The 24715-nt window shown below is 42.6% G+C and overlaps 1 protein-coding gene across 4 annotated transcripts in view; it reads left to right on the top strand.

Annotated features, from left to right (window-relative positions):
• The window catches only part of rab15 (RAB15, member RAS oncogene family), a 141925-nt gene that overhangs the window by 16563 nt on the left and 100647 nt on the right, over positions 1 to 24715 (top strand). The window contains exon 1 of one of the 4 annotated variants that reach the window (XM_041215142.1): positions 15878 to 15905. The exons of 2 other annotated variants lie outside the window; for them this stretch is intronic. In XM_041215142.1, the coding sequence (XP_041071076.1) occupies positions 15893 to 15905 (13 nt within the window). In that variant the 5' untranslated portion in view covers positions 15878 to 15892. Of the gene's footprint in view, positions 1 to 15877; positions 15906 to 16496; positions 16565 to 24715 lie in introns of those variants that run through there. One more of the 4 variants, XM_041215140.1, reaches the window with a different exon arrangement.

The raw sequence follows: 24715 nt of genomic DNA on the forward strand, positions 1-24715 counted from the left end.
TAAAGAAGTCTTCCCTGATTCCATTCCAAAGGGCCTAGCCGTTATTTTAATATTATGCCCACTTATGAAGGATTTCTTCACCAAAGGGATCAGTTTATCTATATCCACCCTATCAGATTCCATTATCATTTTAAGACTACTGGTCGATCACCTCAACGTTCTAAATTCAAATGGAATGAAAAAGCAAGTTTAGGTAACACGCCTTCACAATTTCACCCATTAAACCCTGATAACATCCTGGTGAATCAGCCCTGCAAGTTTAATATATATTTCTTGAGGTTTGGTACTGAAAACTGAGTGCAGATGCTCCAAATGGAGTTGCACTAACTGACTGGAGCATCACTCCCTCACTTTTGATTTCCTATGCCCTTGAGATAAAGGATGACGTTCCATTAGTCTTTTTGATTACCTATGCACTGGCTTTTAGTGATTTATATGCATGAATACCTAAATCCCTTTGCTCCTAGTCTCCTATTAATAGAAAAGCATTCAGATTTGACTTTCTTGGATCCAAAATGGATGATTTCACACTCCAGCTGCCCTTATTTAATCCAGTTCCTTCGACTGTCCATGTCCCATGCTCATTCTAGCTGTACAACTCACTGTGCCTCCTAGTTTAGTGTCACCTGCAAATTTGGATCGATAACTCTCTATTCACATCATTTGGACATATAGTGATAAGCTGAAACCTCCGTGTAAATCCACGGTGAGCACTGCTTGTCACAACCACCCAATCATTCCCTTTGCCGCCTACTCTCTTTGTCTTCTACCTTTCAACCAAAGAACAACTCATGTCATGATATTACCTCCAATTCCTTGCGCTTTTCTAGGCATCCTCTTTACTGAAACCAGCTATTGGGAGGTGTGTGGTATTGACAGAAGATAGCTGCTCCTCCAGCGATGCAACCACAAAGTTAGAGCTGAGAAATGGATATCAGAGACAATGATATTGCACTTGCCCGGTTAAGCAAATTTTGCAATTTGACACCATCAGATTGCTATGATTATCTTTAGCTGATGCCATCAGTTGTGCTTTCTTTGGGTGTAGGTGAACATAACCCTGATAAAATAATTGGTTGGGGGGGGGTTGGGGCATATGGAAGGGGGCAGGGTGTGATTCACACAGGAGGGAAACCCAATCTCAGCAGGGCCATTTGAATTTCGTGCTAAGTTCAAACAGACCCCATTTTGGCTATTCCAAAGGCCTTAACCTAAGTAACTAGTTGATAGAATAGACATTATCGCTCTTCAAGGTGGATCGGGTTTGTTTAACTTCATGATCTGAAGGTTTTTAAATGTGTCACTCTTTAAACACGAAAAAGGAGGCTGAAGCTGTCAGTGAAAGTTAAATAAAAACCTCTGCTGTACTGCTTTGATTGACAGGCCACCCGGTTAGGGTTAGGAAAAAATATTAGGCCTGTTTGTGCCGTTTTAATGGAGATCTTTGTTGACATTTCCCAAGGAAAATTAGTATGTCATTATGAATGCTTGGCTGAGTTCCAAGGACTATAATTACCTCAGCGGGGGTTCTGAGTTCACAGTTTGATTAACAGTTTAAAGAGGCTATTAAAGCATTTGCTGTCTTTGGTGTGGCATCAGAATGGAAGTTTGTTTTTAATAATAGATTAGCCACTTGAGACTCAAAAGTTTTGAATGGATTTCATGAGCAGGAGTTTTTTTTTCACTGTCAAGTGTGTATCAGTGAGAGCTATATTAGATTGTTAGAAGTTTATTTTTTTCATCTCCACTTGGGTCCTGAGTTCTGCCCAAGCTGGATACTGGGTGAGTGGCAATGGAGCTGGCATTGTGGGTATGAAGCGGTATGGGGCGGGTGGAGACCAGGAGTTGGCATGGAGGTTACATGGGGTTTGGGGAGCATGAGTTGGCATGGACGTGGCATGCAGGGTGGCTGGGGTGTGAGGTGCAAGAACTAGAAGGTCTAACATCTTCCAAAACAACAAGACGTAGTTCCAGAGAATCCAGGTGGGCCTTCTAACCAGCCTGCCTTGGCACTCAATGGACCCCTTTGCCACATATGATCTGCTGCCGGGCCTGACTCTATTTCACCCCTGCCTCCCCGGAGTGAAAATCGAGTCTACTGGGGCCCTTTAAATCGAGAGACGTCTCCCGACTCAGGCTACCCACCTCAATAGCAAAAATCCGGCCCATAATCTTCTGACCCGCCCCCTCCTGCAAGGAAGCATTATCTCTTTACCCGGTAAGGGAGTGCACAAACATGGGACTAATAGTCATTGCTCTGATGCTACGAGTTGGCACTTTTATGCACTTGTTGTCCTTTCAAAATATGTGGTCAGCTTTCATGTCAACTTCCACTCTCAACAACAGCCTGCATTTCTATAGCACTTTTCACATACAGGAAGATGCCTCAAACTACTCAGCACAATGTGAAACCCATGCGGGCAAAACAGAAGAGAAGGGAGAAAATTAGAAAGTGGTGTGGGACCAGAGGCAGAATGAAAGAGGAGGTTTTGAGAGTTTTTATAAGCAGGAAGAGAGCTGGTAAGTCAGATGGAACTGAATAAGATGTTTCGGAGCCTGCAGGTCCAGTAGTTATTGTGATGGGTTGGAGTGGGGAGTAAGGAGAAGCAAAGATTTCATGTAGGGAATGTATTGACTTTTTACTGGGCTTTTTATTCCATCATGCTAGATTGGGAACATAAAACCCTCTAATGCAGGTGGTTTGAGGCCAGTTGTAGTGTCACTGCCACTGTTTTGACTGATACCAGTTAACGCAGCCCACACCTGGGACTCACTGTTAAGTGGCCAGGGTAGGGGTGGGATTTAAATCACCAAATGGGTGAAGCCTTATCCAAATCTGACATGTAGCCATCCGTTGCCATTTGACAGCATTGGATTTCGTGGTGTCCGAGTGCCCTGCCATGGAAATGTGGGACAAAATTAACAAAATTCATTCACAAAATTAAATCAGGCCCTCCCAGTGCAATTGGGAACCTGATTCAAAGCTAACTGCCGCGGCTTGGGAAGCCGGGCAGTGAGAGAGAGCCAGGAGCTCGCCTTTTACAGCAACCTCAGCCCTCTCAAGGCAGACCTCCAGCCTCCCATTACCAATTGCAGCCATTCCCCCCCCGCCCCGAATAGCTGACCTGTAATGTCTTCTCTCCTCTCCTCACCAACCTCCCACCCCCGCCACAAAATGCCCACCCCCCCCCCCCCCCCCAACCCAAGATGCAATGCCGGGATTTTGCACTCTCGAGCACCTGGGTTGACTCCCCCTCTTCCCAGCAACTGGTGAGCAACTGACTGGTCTGCTTTGCCAGCATATGGGAATATATAAGCACTGGCTCCTCCATCCATGAGGAGGGGTTAAAAAATATTTTCAAACAAAACTTACGGAGCAGTTCATGTTTTATTCCACTTCTATTGGTGAGGGGCATTGGCCAGAAAGATATGATAAACAAATATACTGGGTCAGGTTGTACTGTTCATGTTGCAGCTACACAATGAACTTCTCACAAATAAATTGTTGTTAAGTGGATGAACCCTAAACAGAATTACCTGGCATTACTGTGCCCAATATTCTGACAATGACATAATTCATTCTTTTTAAATTGCCTTCTATCTCTGCTTATATAAAAAAAAGATGAGGAATGTCATGCAAGCATCCTCTAATTTTGCCAATATTAATTTGAGGCTTATAAACCAGCAGTGATAGTTCTCTCATTTCTAACAATTAAAATAAATTAACGTCTGACCTATTTAAATTACATGTGCAGAATCATTTCAATTTTAAATTTATCCAAATGGGAAAATTGTGATTTTAGTGGAATCAAGTTTGAATTTTCTCACATGTTGGCTTGCAGCAATGAAAGAGCTTTTCTTTCCACTTTGGCATTTTAAAACACCATTCAATACAATACATTGACTTGAAGTTGGTTTGTTCAGAGAGAAATAATGGAATCATAACTGAAACCAGTTCATCGTAATATCCAGGACCAGCAGTGCAGAAAATAGAAGGTTCCATTCAAAGTTTCAAAATGGAGGGTGTTCGAGGAACCATTTGCCCAACAAGCGACTATTGATTGAAACACCTACCATCTTCTTTCAATGGGTTTTACACATAAAAGCCCACTAGAAGCATATCTGGCTTGATAACATACCCTGTAAGGGGCACTGACTGACGTAATAACCATCTCAAGGCACTTCGTTTACCATCTTGAAGATGTGCTTTCGATCTTCTCAAAAGGGCATTGGTCATTCAGAAACAGTTGCAGGTTATTCATGCCAGATGCAGTGAGATGTGATGTCGAGCACCAAATCAGCACTTCACACACACACACACGCGCATGCGCGCGCGCACACACACACTCAGTCACAGTGATTGAGACATTAACTGTCCATGCAGATTAAACACCTCATTGTTAATAATCCCACCCTGGTTTTGATCAGATGGAATGCAAGTGAGTAATAATTACAAAGCACCATCTTTTCAAGTACTCTCGACCTATGAACCAGCACTGCTTCCATTGGAATGTGTCTAAGGAAATTCTCTTCTCAACTTCTGGACATCCAAGAAACATTTGCAGTTGCTTCTATACTGGCCTCAGTGCCACTGGGTCCCAGCGCTTGGGATTGGTGTATTAGCAACTTCAGTGTAACCTTGCAGTATTCACTGAGGCTTGGTCAATGGAAAGAGACATTCTTTTGTAGTATAATTTTGCCAGTCATAAATTACAATACCTCCTTATAGGGAAAATGTGAGCCAATCTGTCATATCATCCTAAACATAAAGGGTTATGTGTTTGAGAAGTTGTTCTGAGTGCTTGGGGAATGTGGATTCTGCTGTCGGCTGTATGTTGGGTGCTTAAATGCTTATGGAAATTTACCCCAAAATGTCAATTTTTAGCCCGCCTGACTTTGAGCTTTTCATGGGGTGTGAAGAAGAGTCATACGGACTCAAAACGTTAACTCTGTTTCTCCCTCCACAGATGCTGCCAGACCTGAGTTTTTCCAGCATTTTCTGTTTTTATTTCCAATTTCCAAAATCTGCAGTATTTTGCTTTTATATGTGAACCTTTCATGCCTAGAGCACATATCCAGAATTTGGATGTAAGTACTTGGGATCTTCCATTCAACAAAATTAATTTTGATGGAGATGGTGGCATAGTGGCAGTCGCACTAGATTCGTAATCCAGAGGCCCAGCATAATGCTCTGGGAACACGGGTTGAAATCCCACCATGGCAGCTGGTGGAATTTAAATTCAATGACTAAATCTGCAATTATAAAGCTAGCCTCAGTAATGGTAACCATAAAACTATCATCAATTGTTGTTTAAAAACCCCATCTGGTTCACTAATGTCCTTTAGGGAAGAAAATCTGCCATCCTTAACTAGTTTGGCCTACCTGTGACTCCAGATCACAGCGATGTGATTGACTCTTTTAAAAAATCTGCACTCTGCAATGTCCTGGAAATCCATTCAATTCGAAGACGGTTAAGGATGGGCAACAAATGCTGGCCTTGCCACAATCTGGGAACGAATTATAGAAACAAAATTAATTGCTGGAAAATGCCTGGATGCACGACTGAGTTTCCAGAATGTGTTTCAAAAACACAAAGCTCTGGGCCAGAAGCTTCCGAGATGTAAACCTACCGCTTTGTACCATTACTCTTATTGAGGCCCTGGATTTAGTGAGGGGCTACAACAGTTGAATGGGATTTGACTTGAGTTTTCTGTCCCATTTTCCTTCAGCACAATTTTGGAATGGGAACAAGGAAATCTCTTTGAGAATAATGGACTGTGGCCGGGATTTTCCCATCCTGCTCTTGGCAGTGTGTGCCACTGGCGGGACCAAGAGCAGCCAAAAGTCTGTTGACTTTGGGTAGGAACTTTGGCCTCGCCACTGGTGGGACCATAAAATCCCACCCTTTGTCTGTTTTTGTGACAATATTCTCGGTACATCTTGGTGTTTTTATAGTTTCTTTTCCATAAGATTTTTAAAGAATTTCTGGCAGGATTTCTTTTTTTTAAGTTTTAAGTCTTTTAAAGAAAGAAAGACTTGCATTGATATAGTGATTTTCATTTTTTAAATTCATTTACAGATGTGAGCTTCGCCGAATAGGCCAGCGTTTATTTCCCAACCCTAATTCTTCTTGAGAAGGTGGTGGTGAGCTGCCTTGAACCACTGCAGTCCCTGTGGTGTAGGTCCAGTTCATGACCTCAGGATGACCTCAAGCACTTTACAACCAATGAATTGTAATCACTGTTATAATGTAGAAAATACAGCAGCCAATTGCACGCAGCAATTTTTCAGAAATAGTGAAGAGATAATGAGCAGGGGATTTGTTATAAGTGTAGGTTGAGAGCAAATACTGGCCAGGGACTTGGGAGAACTCTGCTCTTTCAGAATAGTGTAATCGTATTTTTTACACCCACTTGAGAGGGAAGGTGGAAAGTGTTTTAGCATCTCAACTGAAAGTTAACGTCTTCAACAGTGCAACACTCCCTCAGAACTTCACTGGAGCATCAGCCTAGAATGTGTACACAAGTCTCTGGTGTAGGTCTTGAAGCCACAACTCAGAGGTGAGAATGCTGCCACTGAGCCGCAGTTGACTCGGTGTCTCAAACGCAGCATTTGCAAGATCGCAAGATGCTTATCAGGGAAAGAAAGGTGCCAACGTCTAATTGTGCCACAATCTGCAGGTGCATGGACCTGTTATTAATGACTGGGGGCAACTCCATGTCAGCAGACACCCAGTCACAAAGTTTTACCATCTGCAGCAAGGGCACCTGCGGCCGATTTAGGGATATCACGAGCTGGAGCACTGAACTGTTATACACAGGCTCGCCCTTAGCCAGCACTGCAGTATCGGTCAATTTGCCGCTCACAGATACATCAGTCAGATGATTGACGTACTGATAATGGTGGCCAACATTGTTATCACTTTAGGATTAAATGCACTACAAAACCTCAACCTAAGCAGCATCAGTTGGATGCCATTTCAGACTGAACTTTGCCAAAATGCTGGAGAAGTATAACCGACGAGATCTGGCTTTCATATTGCATCTTCAATGTAATAAAACGTCCCAAGACATGTCGCAGGCGTGATTATCAAACGAAATTTGGCACCTCAGTCACATCGGAATATTAGGACAGATGAGCAAAAACTTGGTCAAGGTACTGGATCTTACGGAGGGAAAGGTTGAGGGGCTGGGAGGTGTAGGAAGGGAATTCCGGAGTTTGAGGCTGAGGCAACTGAAAGCACAACTGCTGATGGTGGAGCGATGAAAATCCAGGACAGTCAAGAGGTTAGAATTGGAGGAGTCCATCGATCTCAGAGATTGTCGGGTGATAGAGAGATAGGAAAGAGCAATGCCATTGAGGTATTTGAAAATAAAGATGAGAATTAAAATTACATCATTACTGGAATGGGAGCCAATGTCAGTCAGTGACATGTGGTTCATGTGTGAACAGGACTTGGTGAAAGTTAGGCAGCAGAGTTTTGGATGCCAAGTATGTAGGAGGCCAGCCAGGAGAGCATTGACATAGTGGAGTCCAGGGATAACAAAGCTATGGATGAGGGTTTCAGGAGCAGATGAGCTGAAGTAGGTACTTACTGATTTTTTTTATATATGTGCAGTAAATTATTATTTTTCATTCCACTCCATTGTACGAAAAGCTGGAGAGTAGTTTCTTGTCAAGAGTAAATTAGTCCCTGACCTGGCTAATGTCATGGCTGCAAATGGCCACTGTGAGCGATTCTTGTCAGCCTTGCTGTTTTTTCTGTAAGATGTAAGTACTGCTAAACATTCATGCAGATGAGCTTTAAACAACATCAGTACCTACAGTACAGTTTGTCCTCCCAATGCCAATTCTTTGTACACTGTTAAAATCAACAACAATTTAAACTACAGCTTAAATGAACCCCACCACCTCCATTTTACATGTAGAAGACTGGTGTTTCGTGTCCTCCCACAATCTACTTTTCAGAGGTATCGGACAGGTTATGGATGGTTTTTAATAAGACTGTTAGTGAGTTAGGGAGGGAACGCTGTACTGGGCATGGCATGGGTGGAAGACCTGCAGACACACTCAACTTTTTTTCTCTTTATTCTTTCATGAGATACGGGCTTCGCTGGCAAGGCAAGCATTTGTTTCCCATCCTGATTGACTTAGAACTGAGGGCAGTTAAGAGTTAACCACATTGCTGTGGGTTTGGAGTCACATGTAGGCCAGACCAGATAAGGAGGGCAGATTTCCTTCCCTAAAGGGCATTAGTGAACCAGATGGGTTTTTACGACAATCGATGATAGTCATCATGGTCACCGTTACTGAGACTGGCTTCATGTACTCCAGATTTATTAATTAAATTTCAATTCCACCAGCTGCCGTGGTGGGATTTGAACCCATGTCCCCAGAGCATTAGCCTGGGCCTCTGGATTACTAAAATAAAAGTAAAACACTGCGGATGCTGGGAATCTGTAATTAAAACAGAAACTCAGCAGGTCTGGCAGCTTCTGTGGAGAGAGAAATAGAGTTAATGTTTCGAGTTCCGTAGGACCAAAGACTCACACAGGCTCGAAACATTAACTCTGTTTCTGTCTCTACAGATGCTGCCAGCCCTGCTGAGTTTTTCCAGCCTTTTCTGTTTTTACCTCTGGATTACTAGTCCAGTGACATTCCTACTACACCACCATCTCCCCTTTCGTCCCTGCTGGGGGAGCTGGAATGTTCCGGAACTGTACAATTAGTGCTCTAAACGGGGACAAGTCGCGAAAAAGCAGCTGACCTCGGTTTGCACTTCTTCACAACAATGTGACTGAGATTAGGAATGCATGCCACAGGGTAATGAAAATTGCACTTCATTAAACCCCTAGTACTGCGTCACAAATCTTGCCATACGTTTTTCCTTTAGCTTGTTTCTGTTTTCTTTCATCATTGTGTCATTTAAAAAAAAATATTTGAGACAGCAAATTGTTTGCTTGGATTGTTCAATAGGTAAAATACACTGTGCAGTGCACTGCTGAACCAAACAGGCCACCAAGATCTCACATCTGACGACTGATCTGTGCTGAAGTAACTGAAGCTAGAGGCGGGCTGTTTGATTTGGAAATCAATAGAATCATGTTAGAGCTGAAGTGGTTTGAACAGGAAAAACAGCAATGGAAAAGAGGAGGCTATTAACATTGTGTGCTGAGCGTCGAAAACGTACCCGATGTTCTGAGCTCGAACACAAGTGACGAAACTGTAAGACTCTCAGCATAAGTGCTTATGCTGTGTCAATTAAACTCTTCAAAAATGCTTGGTGAATTATCTGGGCAGGCGTGGGTTTGAAGGTTATTGAGATGGGTATAGTCAGAGTTTATTAAATATTTATTGGCACATGGGGGGAATCCTCTGATGATGAGATCAAAGAAAACGTGGAAAAGGAAAGAATTTGAAGATACAGCACTTTTCATGTCTCGGGGTATCCCAAAGCACTTAGCAGCCAATGAAGCAGCTTTTTTGAAGTGAAGTTACTGGTATAATATGGGTAAATTTAGCAGCTGACCTTGTGCGGAACTCCCACAAGCAGGAAGGACCTGATATAAAAGCAAAATACTGCGGATGCTGGAAATCTGGAGAAACTCAGCAGGCCTGACAGCATCGGTGGAAAGAGAAATAGAGTTAACGTTTCAGGTCCATATGACCCTTCCTCAGAGCTCTGAAGAAAAGTCATACGGACTCGAAATGTTAACTGTTTCTCTCTCCACAGATGCTGTCAGGACCAAATAATATGTTGTGCAAGGGAGAGATGTTGGGTAGGACAACAGGGGCAATTCTCCAGAACCTCTATGACTATTGCCATCGAATCTATTATATCCAACTGAGACAGGACATGATTTAATATCAGCCCCCAGTTGTTTGATCAAGATGTCGATGTGGAACTTGAACCCCTGATTATGGCTGAGCCCTGGCCACTGGTCAGGGCTGAATAATCATGATCGCTAGTCTTTTGGAACTTTTCTTTTTAATATTTGGAATAGTTAAGCAGGACCTTTCAATAGCAACCACTTGCATTTATATAGTGCAACATTTAACATAGCAAAACATTCCACCCACCTCACAGGAACATTGGCACTGAACCACGTGAGGGGATAAAACTGAGGTGTTGGTTAACATGAAGCTAACGTATGTCAGCAAGAACAAGGTTGTTGGGTGAACAAGTTGTTGGCACAAATTAGGATATGGGTTGCAGAGTTTTGGATCAGCCTCAGTTTATGGAGGGTAGGAGGTGGGGCATTGGAATAGCCAAGGCTAGAAGCAACAAGGACATGGATGAGGACTTCAGCAGCAGGTGAGCTGAGGCAAGGGTGGTGTCAGGCGACATTATGGAAGTGGAGGTAGGCAATCTTGGCAATGGCACAGATATGTGGTTGGAAGCTCAAACATAACACCAAGTCTGAACTGTCTGGAGCAAAAACAAAAATAGCTGGAAAAACTCAGCAGGTCCGACAGCATCTGCGGAGAGGAACACAGTTAACATTTCGAGTCCGAATGACTCTTCATCAGAACTAAAGAAATATAGAAATGTGGTGTAATTTAAGCTGGTTGAGAGCCGCGGGGGGGGGCGGTGGGTGTGGGACAGGTAGAGCTGGAAAGAGGGCAAAAGAGACAAGTGGAAATTCTTTTGGAGAGAAGAACAGTACTTCTTCAAGGTAGACATTCCTGGAAAAGAAGTGGCAGTCGATTAAACACTAAGGTAAAAGCAAAGTACTTGCGGATGCTGGATCTGATTCAGACAGTTGGCAGGCAGAGGGATGGGGTTGGTGGCAAGGTAACAGAGTTTATCCTCATGGCAGTGAATAAATCGGGTAGAACATATGCCACACTAGATTATAAGTGCTCTGAGGATCCACTAGTCTTGATAACCTTCCGTGTCTTCACTATTTTCCCGATTGTCCATTTAAACCAGGATCTATTTCAGTTGGATCAAGAGGTGTACTGTTAGGTGTTATTTCTGATCCTTGGTACCGCTGGGACCTCCCACAATATGAAATGACTAATCCTACTATAGTCAAAAGGTTAATAGGATTAATGTTAGAAATAAGATGCTAAAAATGAAGGCTTTTGCATAGTATGAAATTACATGTTGATGGGAATATTAGAAATATGGGTAAATTCAGAGGATGCAAATGCATGTAACATTCAGGGGTACAGAGAATACTTTAAAAAAAGTGGACACAAAAGGAAATGACATCTTTGTTTTCAGTGGAGGCATTTTTTTTATTGCTAATGGGCCTGTTACCTTTTTGATGCCGTCGTCCATGCCCCTATCATTCACTGTATCGAAGGACATCTGGACATTCTGGCAAGGTTGTAAGCTGCAGTCATTGACACCCTCTCTAGCAGTCTGTTGGCCTTTATTTGGAGCAGCTGTTAGTGCATTCAGGACCCTCTTGCTCAGATCGCTGCTGTAATTAAAGAGGTCGGACCACTCAGCATCAATGATAGGTTTCATCATCATGATGTCAGCCCAATGATGTCAGCCTCGAACTAATCAGCACTTTTCCCCTCTTGTTTCCCATAAGCTGAGAGCCTGGTATTGTGGAAAGTGTTTCAAGATATGTTCCATTTTGCTCCTGCACTCTGCAGCAAAACTGGAGAGCACCTGTTCAGTCAAGTTGAGGTAGTGTTGGTTTTTATTTCGGTCGGCAGCATGGCTGATATTGATATGAAGACGGCATTCCTGCTTTGATTGAAAAACTGTTAAGGGTTACATCCTAACCTTGATGCACGCCAGGCAATGATCTATTTCTGTTGATAGCCACGGTAGCTGTGTGTGTCGAGAACGCTGTTCAGACAGTCATGTCTGGTGATGATCAGATCCAGCTGGTGCCAGTGCCCTGATCTCCAGGACACCTTGTGACATGGTTTGTTCTGAAAGAAAGTGTTAGTTACATGAAGCATGTGGGTAGCAGTAAAGCTCACGTAGTCTCTGTTCGTGCTTATTTATTTTTCCCAGGCCATGCTGTCCAAGGCAGGTGAGCCATGCTTTGAGGTCTGCACCCAATCTTGCACTGAAATCCCCCAATAGGTAAAGATATTCTGTATTAGGGATTCTTCTGATAATCGTACCAAGGTTGTTATAAAACTGGCCTTTTGTCTCTATAGTGGAGCACAGCATTGGAGCTTAGACACTCATGAGCTTAACTGGCCCTTTTTGTGTTGAGAGGCAGATGGAGTGGGTGCATTTTGAACCATTTTGGGTGGAGTGGGGGTGTGGGGGGGGGGGGGGGGTCGGTGGGGTTCTACCATCGAGGGGAGTGAGTCCCTTACAGTGAAGGCTACACTTTGCTCGTGTATTTCCTGTGAACTCTTCTCCTGTCAGATAAACATGTAATTTTCTTGCTCAGTGATCCGCTCTCGACAAGTCTGCTCTCTTGTAGAGATGCTATGTAATGTTCAGCCTATGGAGCTCCATGCTGATTGTCGTTGCACGCTTTATTGAGCAGCTGCGGGTCATCCGCCAATCCTGTGCACATGGTTCTGATGTCTCAGCTTGCCAGTCGAAGGGTTGGCATCTTCTTTCTTTTCAGTTGTTTCATTTGTTTGCCTGATGTGATGGATTCCGTCCACTTGTTGAGCAGAGACTCCAATCTCCAAGCACCCATTGAAGCAGGTGGACCATGACAGGTCAGCACCTTACTTGTCGGGGGCTGACCAGGGGTTGGGGGGGAGACACTATAGTCCATCCCACCATCAGAGATAGCCTGTAACACCCGTTCTCCTACGGCAGTTGAGTAATTGCCATCTCCTGCGTTGTGTTAATGTTTTGCAGCGAAGCTGAAGTATCCTCTCCAGGGTGGAAGCCTGCGCAAAATTTATGGAGACCCTGGGCTGTACCAGTTGGATCCACAGGAATGCAAAGCACTACATTTGGCACCGGCTTGGTTGCAGGAATTGCCAGAAAGATGACATATTTAGTCATCAGCCTGCCTTTGGACCCACTCCAGATGTTTTGTCAGAGTTTACTCCCTTAGCCTTCAACTCTTCCGAGATATCCACAAAGCAGTGGAACTATTTGGCCACAGCGAGTTTGGTTCAAGAGTGCCAGGGCGTGACTGCACACTGCATGTTTGGGGGCCAAACCTCCTCCGAGTTCCTCTGAAGATTTAGCCTGAGGCTGCGAGGGACCCAGTTTCTGTTGCCTTGAGGAGGCACAGCTGAGTACTTGCTGATGGAGAGGCTGTGCACTGACAGGAAGAGACTTACATGTTTGGCTTCCTTTCGCACATCACTGCAAACCTGCGATGTAAGCTGAAAGTGAGAAGGAAACTAGCACCCAGAAGCAGAAAGTATGCTAACCCTCTACACCCACACATGAGATGCATTACATCAACCTGTTAGACACACAGGAGCTTTAGTGGACTTAACATTAAATATGCCAAATCAATGCAGATGATCCAGGAATGCATTGGTAAATGTGTGAATTTGTAGCCTGTCACTATATTTTAGAAAGACAGAAAAGCTAATGTAATCGATTTAATTATAATTTAGCAATCCAGAACTGAAAGTAAAAATAAAAAGAGGCTTGAATACAAGTGTCACTGTTAGATTCCAGTCTCAAAGATATCAGTGCATTGCAGTAAAAGCAAGAGCTGAAATCATTAAGTATGTGTGCATGTGCACATGTGTCTATTAAACATACCCAGAGTGTAAATGGGTTACATTCTTACGCGTCAGACAGACGATGTGTGTACATTTATGGTTCGTGTGCAGTAAACATGCTGAGTGCAAATTTATAGTGAGTATTAGGCTTATCAAGAACAGAAATTCTTGATGTACAACTACATTAAGAATGACATAGTGAGTCTGGAATCATTGTGTATGTGTATATATTAAACGTATTAACAATATAAATTCTTGGTAAAATGTTCAGGATGCTGACAGCTGGTTGCTGTTCAAAACTCACTTGAAGTACCCATCGCTGAATTACATCATCAGTTACCAGGGAAACCTCTGCTATTCTGTTTGCACCTTTTTTGTGTTGTAGAAAGATTGTGTAAAAATCAAATCATAATTTGGTTTGCCTGTACTTGGGGTATTCTAACTAATGTTTGCTGTTAGCATTGCTAATTGACAAATTATACTGGAAGGAGTCATCTAGTGATTATCCAGTGCACAAGCTAGTACTTAAAAACTGAAAATGCTGTTATATAGAGGCTTGGGCTGACCCCATTTGGAGTACTGTGTTCTGCTTTGGGCACTGAATCTCTGGAAAGGTATATTGGCCTTTGAAGAAGCATGGTCTAGATTCACCCAAACGATACGTGGGGTGAAGGGGTTAATTTATGACGACAGGTTGGAAACAATTGGCTCATGTATTCAGGAGTTTAGAAGATTGAAGGATGATCTAACTGAGGTATTTAAAATGATCAAGGGATTCAGTAAGGTGGGTACAAAGAAACAACTTCCCCCAGAGAAGAAAACCAAAACAAGAAGGGATAATTGAAGGATCGCCAAGTCTCTAGGAATTGAAGATCAATCTCCAGAAAACTACTGTATACAAACCTGGAGAAAATTCATCAGGACATTAAAAAAGATTTTTTTTTTGTCATTTTCTTTGATCATTTCCCTTTACCACATGTAAAAATATTGAAAATAGGAGAAAATGGTTGTTTGGCTGAATCAAGCATCATCCATTGGGCAATGAGTCTTGCTGCTTTCCAGTTGGTGTAGGAAGGCAGTGCATCACAAGGATGATGTGTTGGTCGACTAATGGCTGGAGCATGGGGGCATGTCATGTGATAAAATCTCCAGGAATATATTTAATCACAGTTGGCAACCATAGATAATCATAAAACTAGAGCTAGGCCATTTAGAATCAAAACCAGAAAACACTTTTTCACACACAGAATAATGGAAGTCTGAGATTGATCAATTCTGGTTAGATAAGGGTATCAAGGGATCCAAAGCAAAGGGTGGGGAAATAGAGAATGGTGGCACAAGCTTAAGGGGATTTATAGCCCTACTCATGTTCATTCACTGGGAGAAACCCAACACTTGTCAGTACCTGCCTAGCGAAAGGAATGGTTAACATTTTTCTGTAACCAAGTGAGATATGATTTCAATGTTGTACTCAAAGGGATGTAGACACAAGAAAAGGTGATGTTTTCTGATTATTTTCTCCATCTGCATTTTATCCTTCAGAAATAATTGTTACTTTGAAACCATAGCTGGGGGCAATGCTATAGCACCAACCAGCTAATGGAACATAACCTCTGTGTGAGGCCAAGAAAATTGATCCAAAAAAAACTGCTGTTCCAATGAGCACAGTTCATAAGTGTTCCTCTGGCTGGATTTGTTTGCAAGAGCTGTTGCCGGTGGTTCTTATGCTGGAAACTGCCGGAAAATCAATGCCACTGACATTGACTATGATAATCATTGGTACTCATCAGGAAATTTGGAGATTAAATTGGATGGTGCCTGAAAATGGGCGCATGGTTAACTTGCACCCCATTGATTGAAATACACATCAGCTTTGCGCTGTCTGTTCACTTCAGTTATATCCGTGTACATTGACCACACTGTTGATTAGCACACACGGCAGCGGGAAGGCCATGATTGTAACTTGCTGGCACTGCTTAAAGCTAGCCTGCATCTCTTAAAGGGAAGATGCACTGAAGCTGGAGCGAGTGCAGGGAGTGCGCTGGAAGTGGACCCATCCTGGAAAAGCGTGAGGAATGGCACAACGTAGGTGAGAGCAGACTGTCAGGATTTCGGTTGCTGCATTAGAGGTCTTGGTGGAGATAGGAAGTTCTGCAGATGCTTGGTCAAAATGCAATTTGAGCAGATAGCCATGGATGTCAATGCAAGGAGTCAAGCCCCCAGGATCTGGATGCAGCGCTGCAAGAAGTTCAATGACCTTACATGAATGGTCAAGGTCAGTGAATGCACCTTTTAAATGCTAAATATTGCCAGCTGCGCCACTATTCTCAGCCACTGCTAACCATTAATTATATAATAATTTTATTTAATTGCACACAGTTGGGCATTAAATGGGGATTTATTTATTATTGGGAACAGACAAACTGTGGTGGCTGGGTTAGGAGGTGTGCGTTTTTCATCTGCATCAATAAAACACTATGAACGTGTGTAGTGATTGGCTCCAGTTGTATCCTTCTTGACCAAGTTTTTTTGGAAAATAACATGCTAGCAGGGAATGGTTGCCTAAAGATGAAGGTTCGGAATTAAGAATTTGTTTTTGCTGATAGAAAATTAAAATCTTAATGCCCATTGAGGAAAATGGCCAAAAGCAAGTACAAATTATTATTTTAATGAAAGTTAAATACTGCAGATGTTGGAAATCTGAAATAAAAGCAGAAAATGATAGAAAATTCAGCAGGTCTGACTGCATCTCTGGAGAGAGAAACAGAGTTAATGTTTTGAGTCTGTGTGACTCTTCAAAGCTAAAGAGATGTAGAAATGTGATGGAATTTATACTTTTATCATGATTACTCTGTGGTGTTCTCAGAGTCTGAACCATGGAAGAATTAAGTGCATATGTCGACATGGGCTATGACCCTGCAAACAGAAAAAAAGGTATGGCCTTGGCATTGTCACTTCCTGCAAGAAGAAAGGTCAGATGTTAAGTATTTTGTGAGATGAATGCCTGTCAGTTGGATAATGATTAAGGATTGGATCTTGTGTTTCCAGGATGAAAGCTTCAAGAAAGATGATCTGTTAATGCCTGTGAGGCAAGCTTAACTTTTGATAGATTTACAAAAAAACAGGTGGTCATGTTATGAAAGAGTTTATCATGGACTTTAATAAGTAGATCAGAGGTTTGATCCCAATCAGTTAGTCTCAGAATCAGGGAATTTTAACACACAGAAGGAGGCCATTTGGCCCATCATGTCTGCACTGACTCTCCAAATGAGCATTATGATCTAGTGCCATTGCCCTGCATCCCTGCTCCTTGTTTCTATTCAAATAATCATCTTGAATGCCTCAATTGAACTAGTCTATGGGAAAAATTCTAAAATTGCCTTCTGTTCTTTGTGATAGTCCTCCAGCACCAAAAGGAACTACAGTTAGTTCCTTTCCTCTGCACATTTGAACGCTTTGCTTGCAGGGAGATGGGCTTACGTCAGAGGTGAGGCCTGAGAGAAAATTTGGAGAGAGCTGAGGCATCATATAAGACCACCCTGAGGTAGACTTCAATTCAGGAGATTTAGTATGCTGTAAAAGAGAGGGTCATAGGGATTGGACAGACTCTGGTAAGGTAATAGCTCATGATGGTAAGATAATACCTTTCAAACACGGTAATCAAATTGTTAAGCTTCAGTTCCCGCCATTAGTCGGAATGAATTACAACATATCAGACTCTGAGCAGCCGACAGAAGTAAAGGAGCACCTCGTGCCTCAGATGTTTTTTGTGATGAGGGTCCTGAGGAACACAATGCATCGATCTAGTGCTGGTTAGTGATAATGAGTGATCATTGATGCACATGACTCAGCTATTGCATCCATAGGCCGATGACCCAGAGTGGGAACTCGGGTGAGATATATTCCAGAATGGAGGCATGTGGCAATTAGGAGAAAAGCTGCGGTCCATGTACTGGAATGGAAAGAGTGGAAAATAAGAGAGCACGGTCCAAATCTTGATAGCAAGTATGGAATTGACTCATGTCAGAAAATGAACACGTACCGGAGAAAGAGCCTTTGATAGTGCGAGGTAGCTCTTACAGTAATAATCTCAACAGAAACAGAAGTGGAAGTAAATGGTGAATAGTTTAGACGATGAAATAAGAGCCACAGAACAGCCTCATGACAGAACATGAAGCAGAAGTCCACATGCTCATGAAGTTTTGCTGGCTGCCAATAAACTTAAAGATAAACTAATAAGAGAGGTAAAGCAAAGGGAGTTTGGTAGTTGGAGATAGTTTGGTGTTTATTTTGAGGTACCACAAAAGAGTCAACCAGTGGATTTGTACTGAAAAAGTCCTTACAGATGGAACTTATAAATAACTTGCCAAGTCTCCTTCACAACACCTTCCAAACCCATGACCTCTATCACCTAGAAGGACAAGGGCAGCAGACACATGGGAACACCACTAACTGCAAATTCCCCTCCAAGCCACTCAGCATCCTGACTTAGAACTATATCGCTGTTCCTTCATAGTAAAATTCCTGGAATTCACTTCCTAACAGTACTATAGGTGTATCGACTTCACATGGGCTGCATTGACTCAAGAAGACGGCTCACCAACACCTTCTCGAGGGCAATTAGGGATAGGCAATAAATGCTGGCCTTGGCAATGATACTCCCATGAATGATTTTTTTTTAAAAAGTGAGGCTATTGCTAATGGTTTTTGAAGGGCGTCCCGTAGGCAAGATCCAGAACCAACACATTACCCACAACTTGACAACCATGCTCAAGATGTCATTCACCTGGCTGTTAACAGAGTGAAACTCTAACTGTTGCAGTTAGAGTTTTTTTTGAAGGTTGAGATGAAGGATACTGTGGAGCTGGTGTATTTCTGACCTATGCTTCACCTGACTTATGTGTAACTAGCACTAGGTCGAATGATCTGGAGACCCAGATCACAAAGATCTCCACCAACCACGCCTGTACCCACCCCTAACTACCAACAACTCTTCTTCCCCCCCCTCCCCACCATGAAACATGAACAACAAGCGTTTCTAAGCCTGGAATTATACTTGTAACAGCCACCAGAAAAATTGAAATAAAATCCATACAATGATCAGTAAAACCAATTGTGAAATAAGATTGCAACTGTGTACACACAATGAACTATGAAACCAAGTAAATAAAAACAAGCTTCCACCCCCTGTAGAGCTTATTGAATTAAATTGTATTTCCAATATGTGTCTCCCTGATCTCAGCACAGTAGAGGTTATTCTTTCCCTTTTCCCATCCTTTCTTGGCTTTCCATTTTACGGAAGCTTCCATTTAAGTACTTTGGTTATAGATGGAAGCGGGGCACACTGTTTAATCTAGCTCCTGATCCCCAATACCATCGATGCAATAACTCCAATGAATTCAATAGAAGATAAGTCGAAGCAGCAGGAGCGAGGGAGTTACGTAGTGAAGAAGTAACACTGACCTTCTACAGGAGTTTAAACTTGCTGATGCACGTGCCATTAATGACTTGAGATGGCATCCACTGGAACTGCTGTACTGTTGCATAGGTGCCAGGTAGTACTGCATAGATCACTTTTCCATGACACAGTGATCAGGCTGAGCATTTTCTCTGCTACTCCATGTTACAGGGATGGATCAGCATAATTGCTGCTCTTATGAATCCCTCAAGACGCCAAACAATTGACAAAGTGGTGGTCTTGTTGGCTTTAAGACCATCTATGGAACTAGACTTATGGAATGTTTTGTCAGATTATTATTAATTTTCCTCTAAATTGACAGGGTTTATTCTCAGCATAGTCCGGGACACTCCCTTAATCTGGCTTTACCCATGGAAAAGTTTCCCAGCACAACAGCATCATTCATCTTGAGGGACATCAACAATAGATGAAGAAGAGAATTGGTGTGAAAAATGCGATCATTACTTTAGCTGCCTACTGTACTACTATTGATTAGTACAATCAGTCATGATCTTAATGCAGGTGCAAGTTCATGCTTAGTCATTTATTTCAAAAGCAATAATGAGTAAGTGCAGAGGATTTGGTCTAACTCTGGTCCCAGTAATGCTAATCAAGAAAGGTGAAAAAGTCAATCTCAGATTTAAGATAGCAATTGCCCTAGCATCAATTGCCATTTGTGAAGAGAATTCCAAACTTCCGACACACTTGACATGTAGAAATGTTTCTAAAATTCACTCTGGACAGGCCTGGGCTGTAATTTTTGGGCTAAGTTCCCAGGTTCTAGACCCCCAACCAGCAGAAATAGTTTCTCTCTATCTGCCTTATCAGTTCCCCTTCATGTCTTGAAAAACTTCTAGCAAATCACCCCATAACCTTCTGAATTCCAGGGGATACAACCCTGGGCGTATCACCATCAGTTGCCTGGGTCCTAACCCCTAGAATTCCTCCTTACACCTCTCCACCTCTCTACCTCACTTTCCTCCTTTAAGGCACCCACTAAAACCTGCCTCTTGAATCAGTCATCTGACCTCCTATCTCCTTATGCGGTTCGGTGTCCTACTTTGTTTTATAATGTTTCAGTGAGATGCCTTGGAATGTTACATTAGGAGGAAGGAAGTCAAAGGAACTATATGAATATAAGTTTTTATTGTTGCAGTTTGCAAAATCTCTCCTAATTTAACAGTCAGAGGCCAAATGTCATCCTTACAAAGCTTCGCAGCTCTCCTTTCCAAGGCCAGTATTAACCTTCCAAAGGTATGGTGCCCAGAATGGCTCACAGTACTCCCTCAAGTGTGCTGCAGCCATGGATTTGTATTTGGTATGACTTCCATGTTTTGCATTTTAGACCTTTAGATATAAAAGTGAGCGTTTTACTACAACCACTACAGTTTAATGTTATTTCAACATAATCAGATGCTTCTGAGCGATATGATATTGCTACATAAATGCTTTTTTTTTACTGTAAAGCAATATGATGTAAAATAAATCACTTGAAGAAAAAGGTAGTAAATTTGAAAATCTCCTTTTTGATGATATTTTTTTTACCAGTCCATGACATTTAATGATTTAATTACATAGATCCTTAAGTTTCTTTGGACTTTTGTTGCTTTTAATTTTTCACAATTCAGAGATTACTCTGATCCCTGGTCCAAAGTGGATGATCTGACACTTGCCGACATTGGAGAATTGGCTGTCTGTGCTGTCATCTCAGACAGATATAGTGAACACTTGAGGCACCAAATGGGAAACCACTAGTCGCCAATTAGAGTATCTGCCCCTACCCTACCTCCAGCTGCTCAGACAAGGGACCTGAGCTCACAATCTAGATTGACACTCCAAGGCTGTACTGAGATGGTGCTGCACTCTCAGATGTGTGGTCCTCGGTATAAACTGTCTGCCCTCTCAGGTAGATCGAAGAGATTCTGTTGCACTGTTTTGAAGAACAGGGAGTACTACCCAGTGCTCTTGACGAACATCACCAAAACAGATTATTGGTCACAGTCCCTTTGCCCTTTGTGGGACATTGCTGCGTGCAAATTGGCTGACATGTCTCCAGCACTCAGGATCCAGAAAAGAACTTAACCAAATGTAACATGGGCAGGATTTCCCGCTTGGCATGCGGGCGGGTGCCTAACATGCCCGGGTGTGAAATAGCACGCGATGACGTTGGACAAGTGTCCCGATGTCATCATGCACTTGTGCGATATTTTGGTTGGTGGGCCTGCACGAGAGTCGGCAGTATGCCCGCCGACCAATAAGAGACCTATTAAGGCCATTAATCAACCTGTATTTTTCGCTGTCTGTTCAACATTGCGGTTGGCGGGCAGGCGAATCAGCTAGGCGGCCTTTGGATATTTTAGGAAACCTCATCCACAGACGGGATGAGGTTTCCGTAATTAAATTTTAAGAAATAAAATAAAATTTTGGGGCAGAATTTTCAAATATATTCATTAAGGTGAGCGAGGCCGCTGTGTGTACATTTTTTTCCCCAGATTTTAAAAAACTTTATTCATTGGTTTAAAATTCGTCAGCTCCCTGAGGCAGTCCCCTGTCTTCAGGGAGCTTGCAGTGTGTGCTTGCCCAGCGCATGCGCAGGCTTTTGTGCTCGCACTCCGCCCCCCCCCCCCCCCCCCCCCCCCCCCCCCCCCCCCCACCTCGTATCACTGAGCTGCTTAGCGTGCCTTTCATGCTCGCTGGCCCATCCAGACTGAAATTGTGGTCTGGGGCCAATCGCTTCTGGGCCCTCAAGCCTGCCCAACTGACAACCCGCAAGTCCTGCCCCTTGATTTTGGACATTCTAAGGCCTTGAAAAGCACTGTTTGTGTGCAAGTTTGTCTTCCTTCTTAGCGAACATTGCCAAAAATGATTCAAATTCATTTGAAATATTGATTCCCCCGGAGCTGTTTTTAAAGTTGTTCTGTGTGTAAATTGGCTTGTATAACAGTCACCACAATTCGACAGTACTTCAATGTGCTTCTGAGAGATATGATATTGCTTATGTAAATGCTAATTCTTTTACTGGGAAGCAGTGTGATGCAAAAAAAATCACAAAAATGTATTAAAATTTAAAATCCCCTTTCAGTTGGTGAACTCACATCACACTTACTTCTTATGCTTCTTTTGCTATACAAGTTAAGATTTTATCACAAGTTTCACTGCTTATTTCATTCTTAGTGAAGTAGCAGTTATTAAGCAGCTGATATTCTCATTTTGACAATCTCAACTAACTGCTACTCATATATAAATGTGTGCGTGTGTGTGTGTATATATATATATAATATAGTATATATTTTATATATGTGTTTATATATATATATATATATATATACACACACATGGGTAGTTTTTGTGAATTTTTGGCACCAGAGGTACCAATAGTTGAGAGCTGCCTCTTTATTTTTCCTGCCAGCCTAATTTTAGCCACTTAAGCGGGAATTTTAATTTTGGACAGAAAACTGGCGGCTGTGGATTGGCTTCACCCCCAATGTATCTTTGTACCAACCTCAATGGAGGCAGCTTTGCTATTATCTGCTAACTTCCCCATGCATGTATTATTCACAATCCGAAAAGGAGGGAAAACGTACAAACAAGGAGCAGGAGTAGGCCAGTCAGCCCCTCGAGCCTGCTCCACTGTTCGATAAGACCATGGCTGATCTGATTGTAACCTCCTGCCCACCTCCCCCAACTTGTTTATCAAGAATCTATCCACTTCTGCTTTAAAAATATTCTCTGCTTCCACTGCCTTTTAAGGAACACTCCATGCTTTTTTGAGGAGAAAGATTTCTCCTCACCTCTGTCTTAAGTGGGCAACCCCTTATTTTTAAACAGTGACCTCTAGTTCTAGATTCTCCAACAAACGGAAACATCCTCTCCACATTCACCCTGTCAAGACCCCTCAGGATCTTAAAGGTTTCAATCAAGTTGCCTCTTAATCTTTTAAACTCCAGTGGATACAAGCCTAACCTGTCCAACCTTGTAAGACAGGTGACTTGGCAACATTTTTGTAGATTTTTGGAATTGATCTTTGAATATATGTTCTTGAAAAGTGCTTGTGTTTACAAGGAGAAGGGTTTCCAGACTGGAGGATAGATCAGCCATGATATTATTGAATGGTGGAGCAGGCTCGAAATGCTGAATAGCCTCCTCCTGCTCCTAAGTCCTATGTGCAACAGAAAAGAAAGGCATACTGAAAGTCAAGTGCTTCCTTAAAAGCAGTTGGCTTGATTTCCATTTGGGAAACTTAAATAGTCTGCTAAAGTCTCTGGCGAGCAATGTGACCCAATGTCAGCTTCCTCTTCCCAAGTTTTCATGCACAACTGAATGGAATAAATACTTGCATTTATATAGAGACTTTTAAGAATTTGGAGCATCCCAAATTGCTTTACAGTTAATTAAGTATTTTTAAAGTGATAACATGCTGCCAATGTACAAATCGTGGCAGCCAATCTGCACACATCTAGCTCCCACACGTGTCAGTTATAATGACCAGATAATCTGTTGTAATAATGTTGGTTGACCAATAAATATTGGCAAGGATACTGCTCATCTGCTCTTCTTTGAAATGGTGTCACGGGCCCTTTTAAATCCATATGAGGGCAGATGGGACCTCCGTTTAGCATCCTATCTGAAAGACCATACCTGGAACAATGCAGCACTGCCTCAATACTGCACTGGTAGTATCAGCATGGATTTTGAGCTCAAGTCTTTAGAGTGGGGCTTGAATCTGCAATCTTGTGACTCAACTGAGAGTGCCACCACTGAGCTGTGATGAACATCTTTTTTTGTTTTACATCTCTGTACATGTATTGAGCGCTCCCAGATTAGCTATAATTTGGGCCAGTTGGAGCAAGTAATGTTTTGTCTATTCTACCCAACAATACACTGTAACAACAATCTTAAGAAACACTCCATGCTGGAATGGTGCAATTTTTCCATTTCCGCATTGCTGTCAGTTTGGTGTCAAATTGTAGGTGTTTTTTTTAATGCAACAAGTATGTAATGACTGGGATCTGGGTCCACACTACCTAACTTCATTTCACCTTCACCCTCACAAGTGACAGTGAAGAGGAAACTTCCATCGCATCGGCCTTGATTAAAGAAAACTGATCTTCCAGAGGGTTTAGAAAAAAGAGATAACATACTAACGCATTGCTCCATTCAGTCTTCCATACTCATCAGGTGAAACTTTGACTGCCCGTTCCTGCAAAGTGATCACTGCCTGAAACACTGAGCAGAATCTTCTAGAGCCCCCCCATTCTCTACCCCCTCCCTACCACCGAAGGATTTAATGGAGGGTGGTGGTGGGGGGAGCAATGCATCTCATAGATGTCCAGTTTGAGCTACTAGATCTGTTTTGAGTCTATACAATTTAGCATGGTTGCAGTGGCACACAACAATACTGAGGGTGCCCTCAGTATGAAGATGGGACCTTGTCTCCATGTGAATTGTGCAGTGATCACTCCTGTCAATATTGTGGACAGACGCAACTGTCATAGGTAGATTGGTGACAAAAAGGTCAAGTAGGTTTTCGCCTTTGGGTTCTGTTCACCACCTGCCGCAGTCCCATTCTGAGAGCCATGTTCTTCAGGATTTGGTCAGCTTGGTCAGTATTGATGCTAATGAGTCAC

The sequence above is a fragment of the Carcharodon carcharias genome, chromosome 20, assembly GCF_017639515.1.
Source record: "Carcharodon carcharias isolate sCarCar2 chromosome 20, sCarCar2.pri, whole genome shotgun sequence".
Lineage (NCBI taxonomy): Eukaryota > Metazoa > Chordata > Chondrichthyes > Lamniformes > Lamnidae > Carcharodon > Carcharodon carcharias.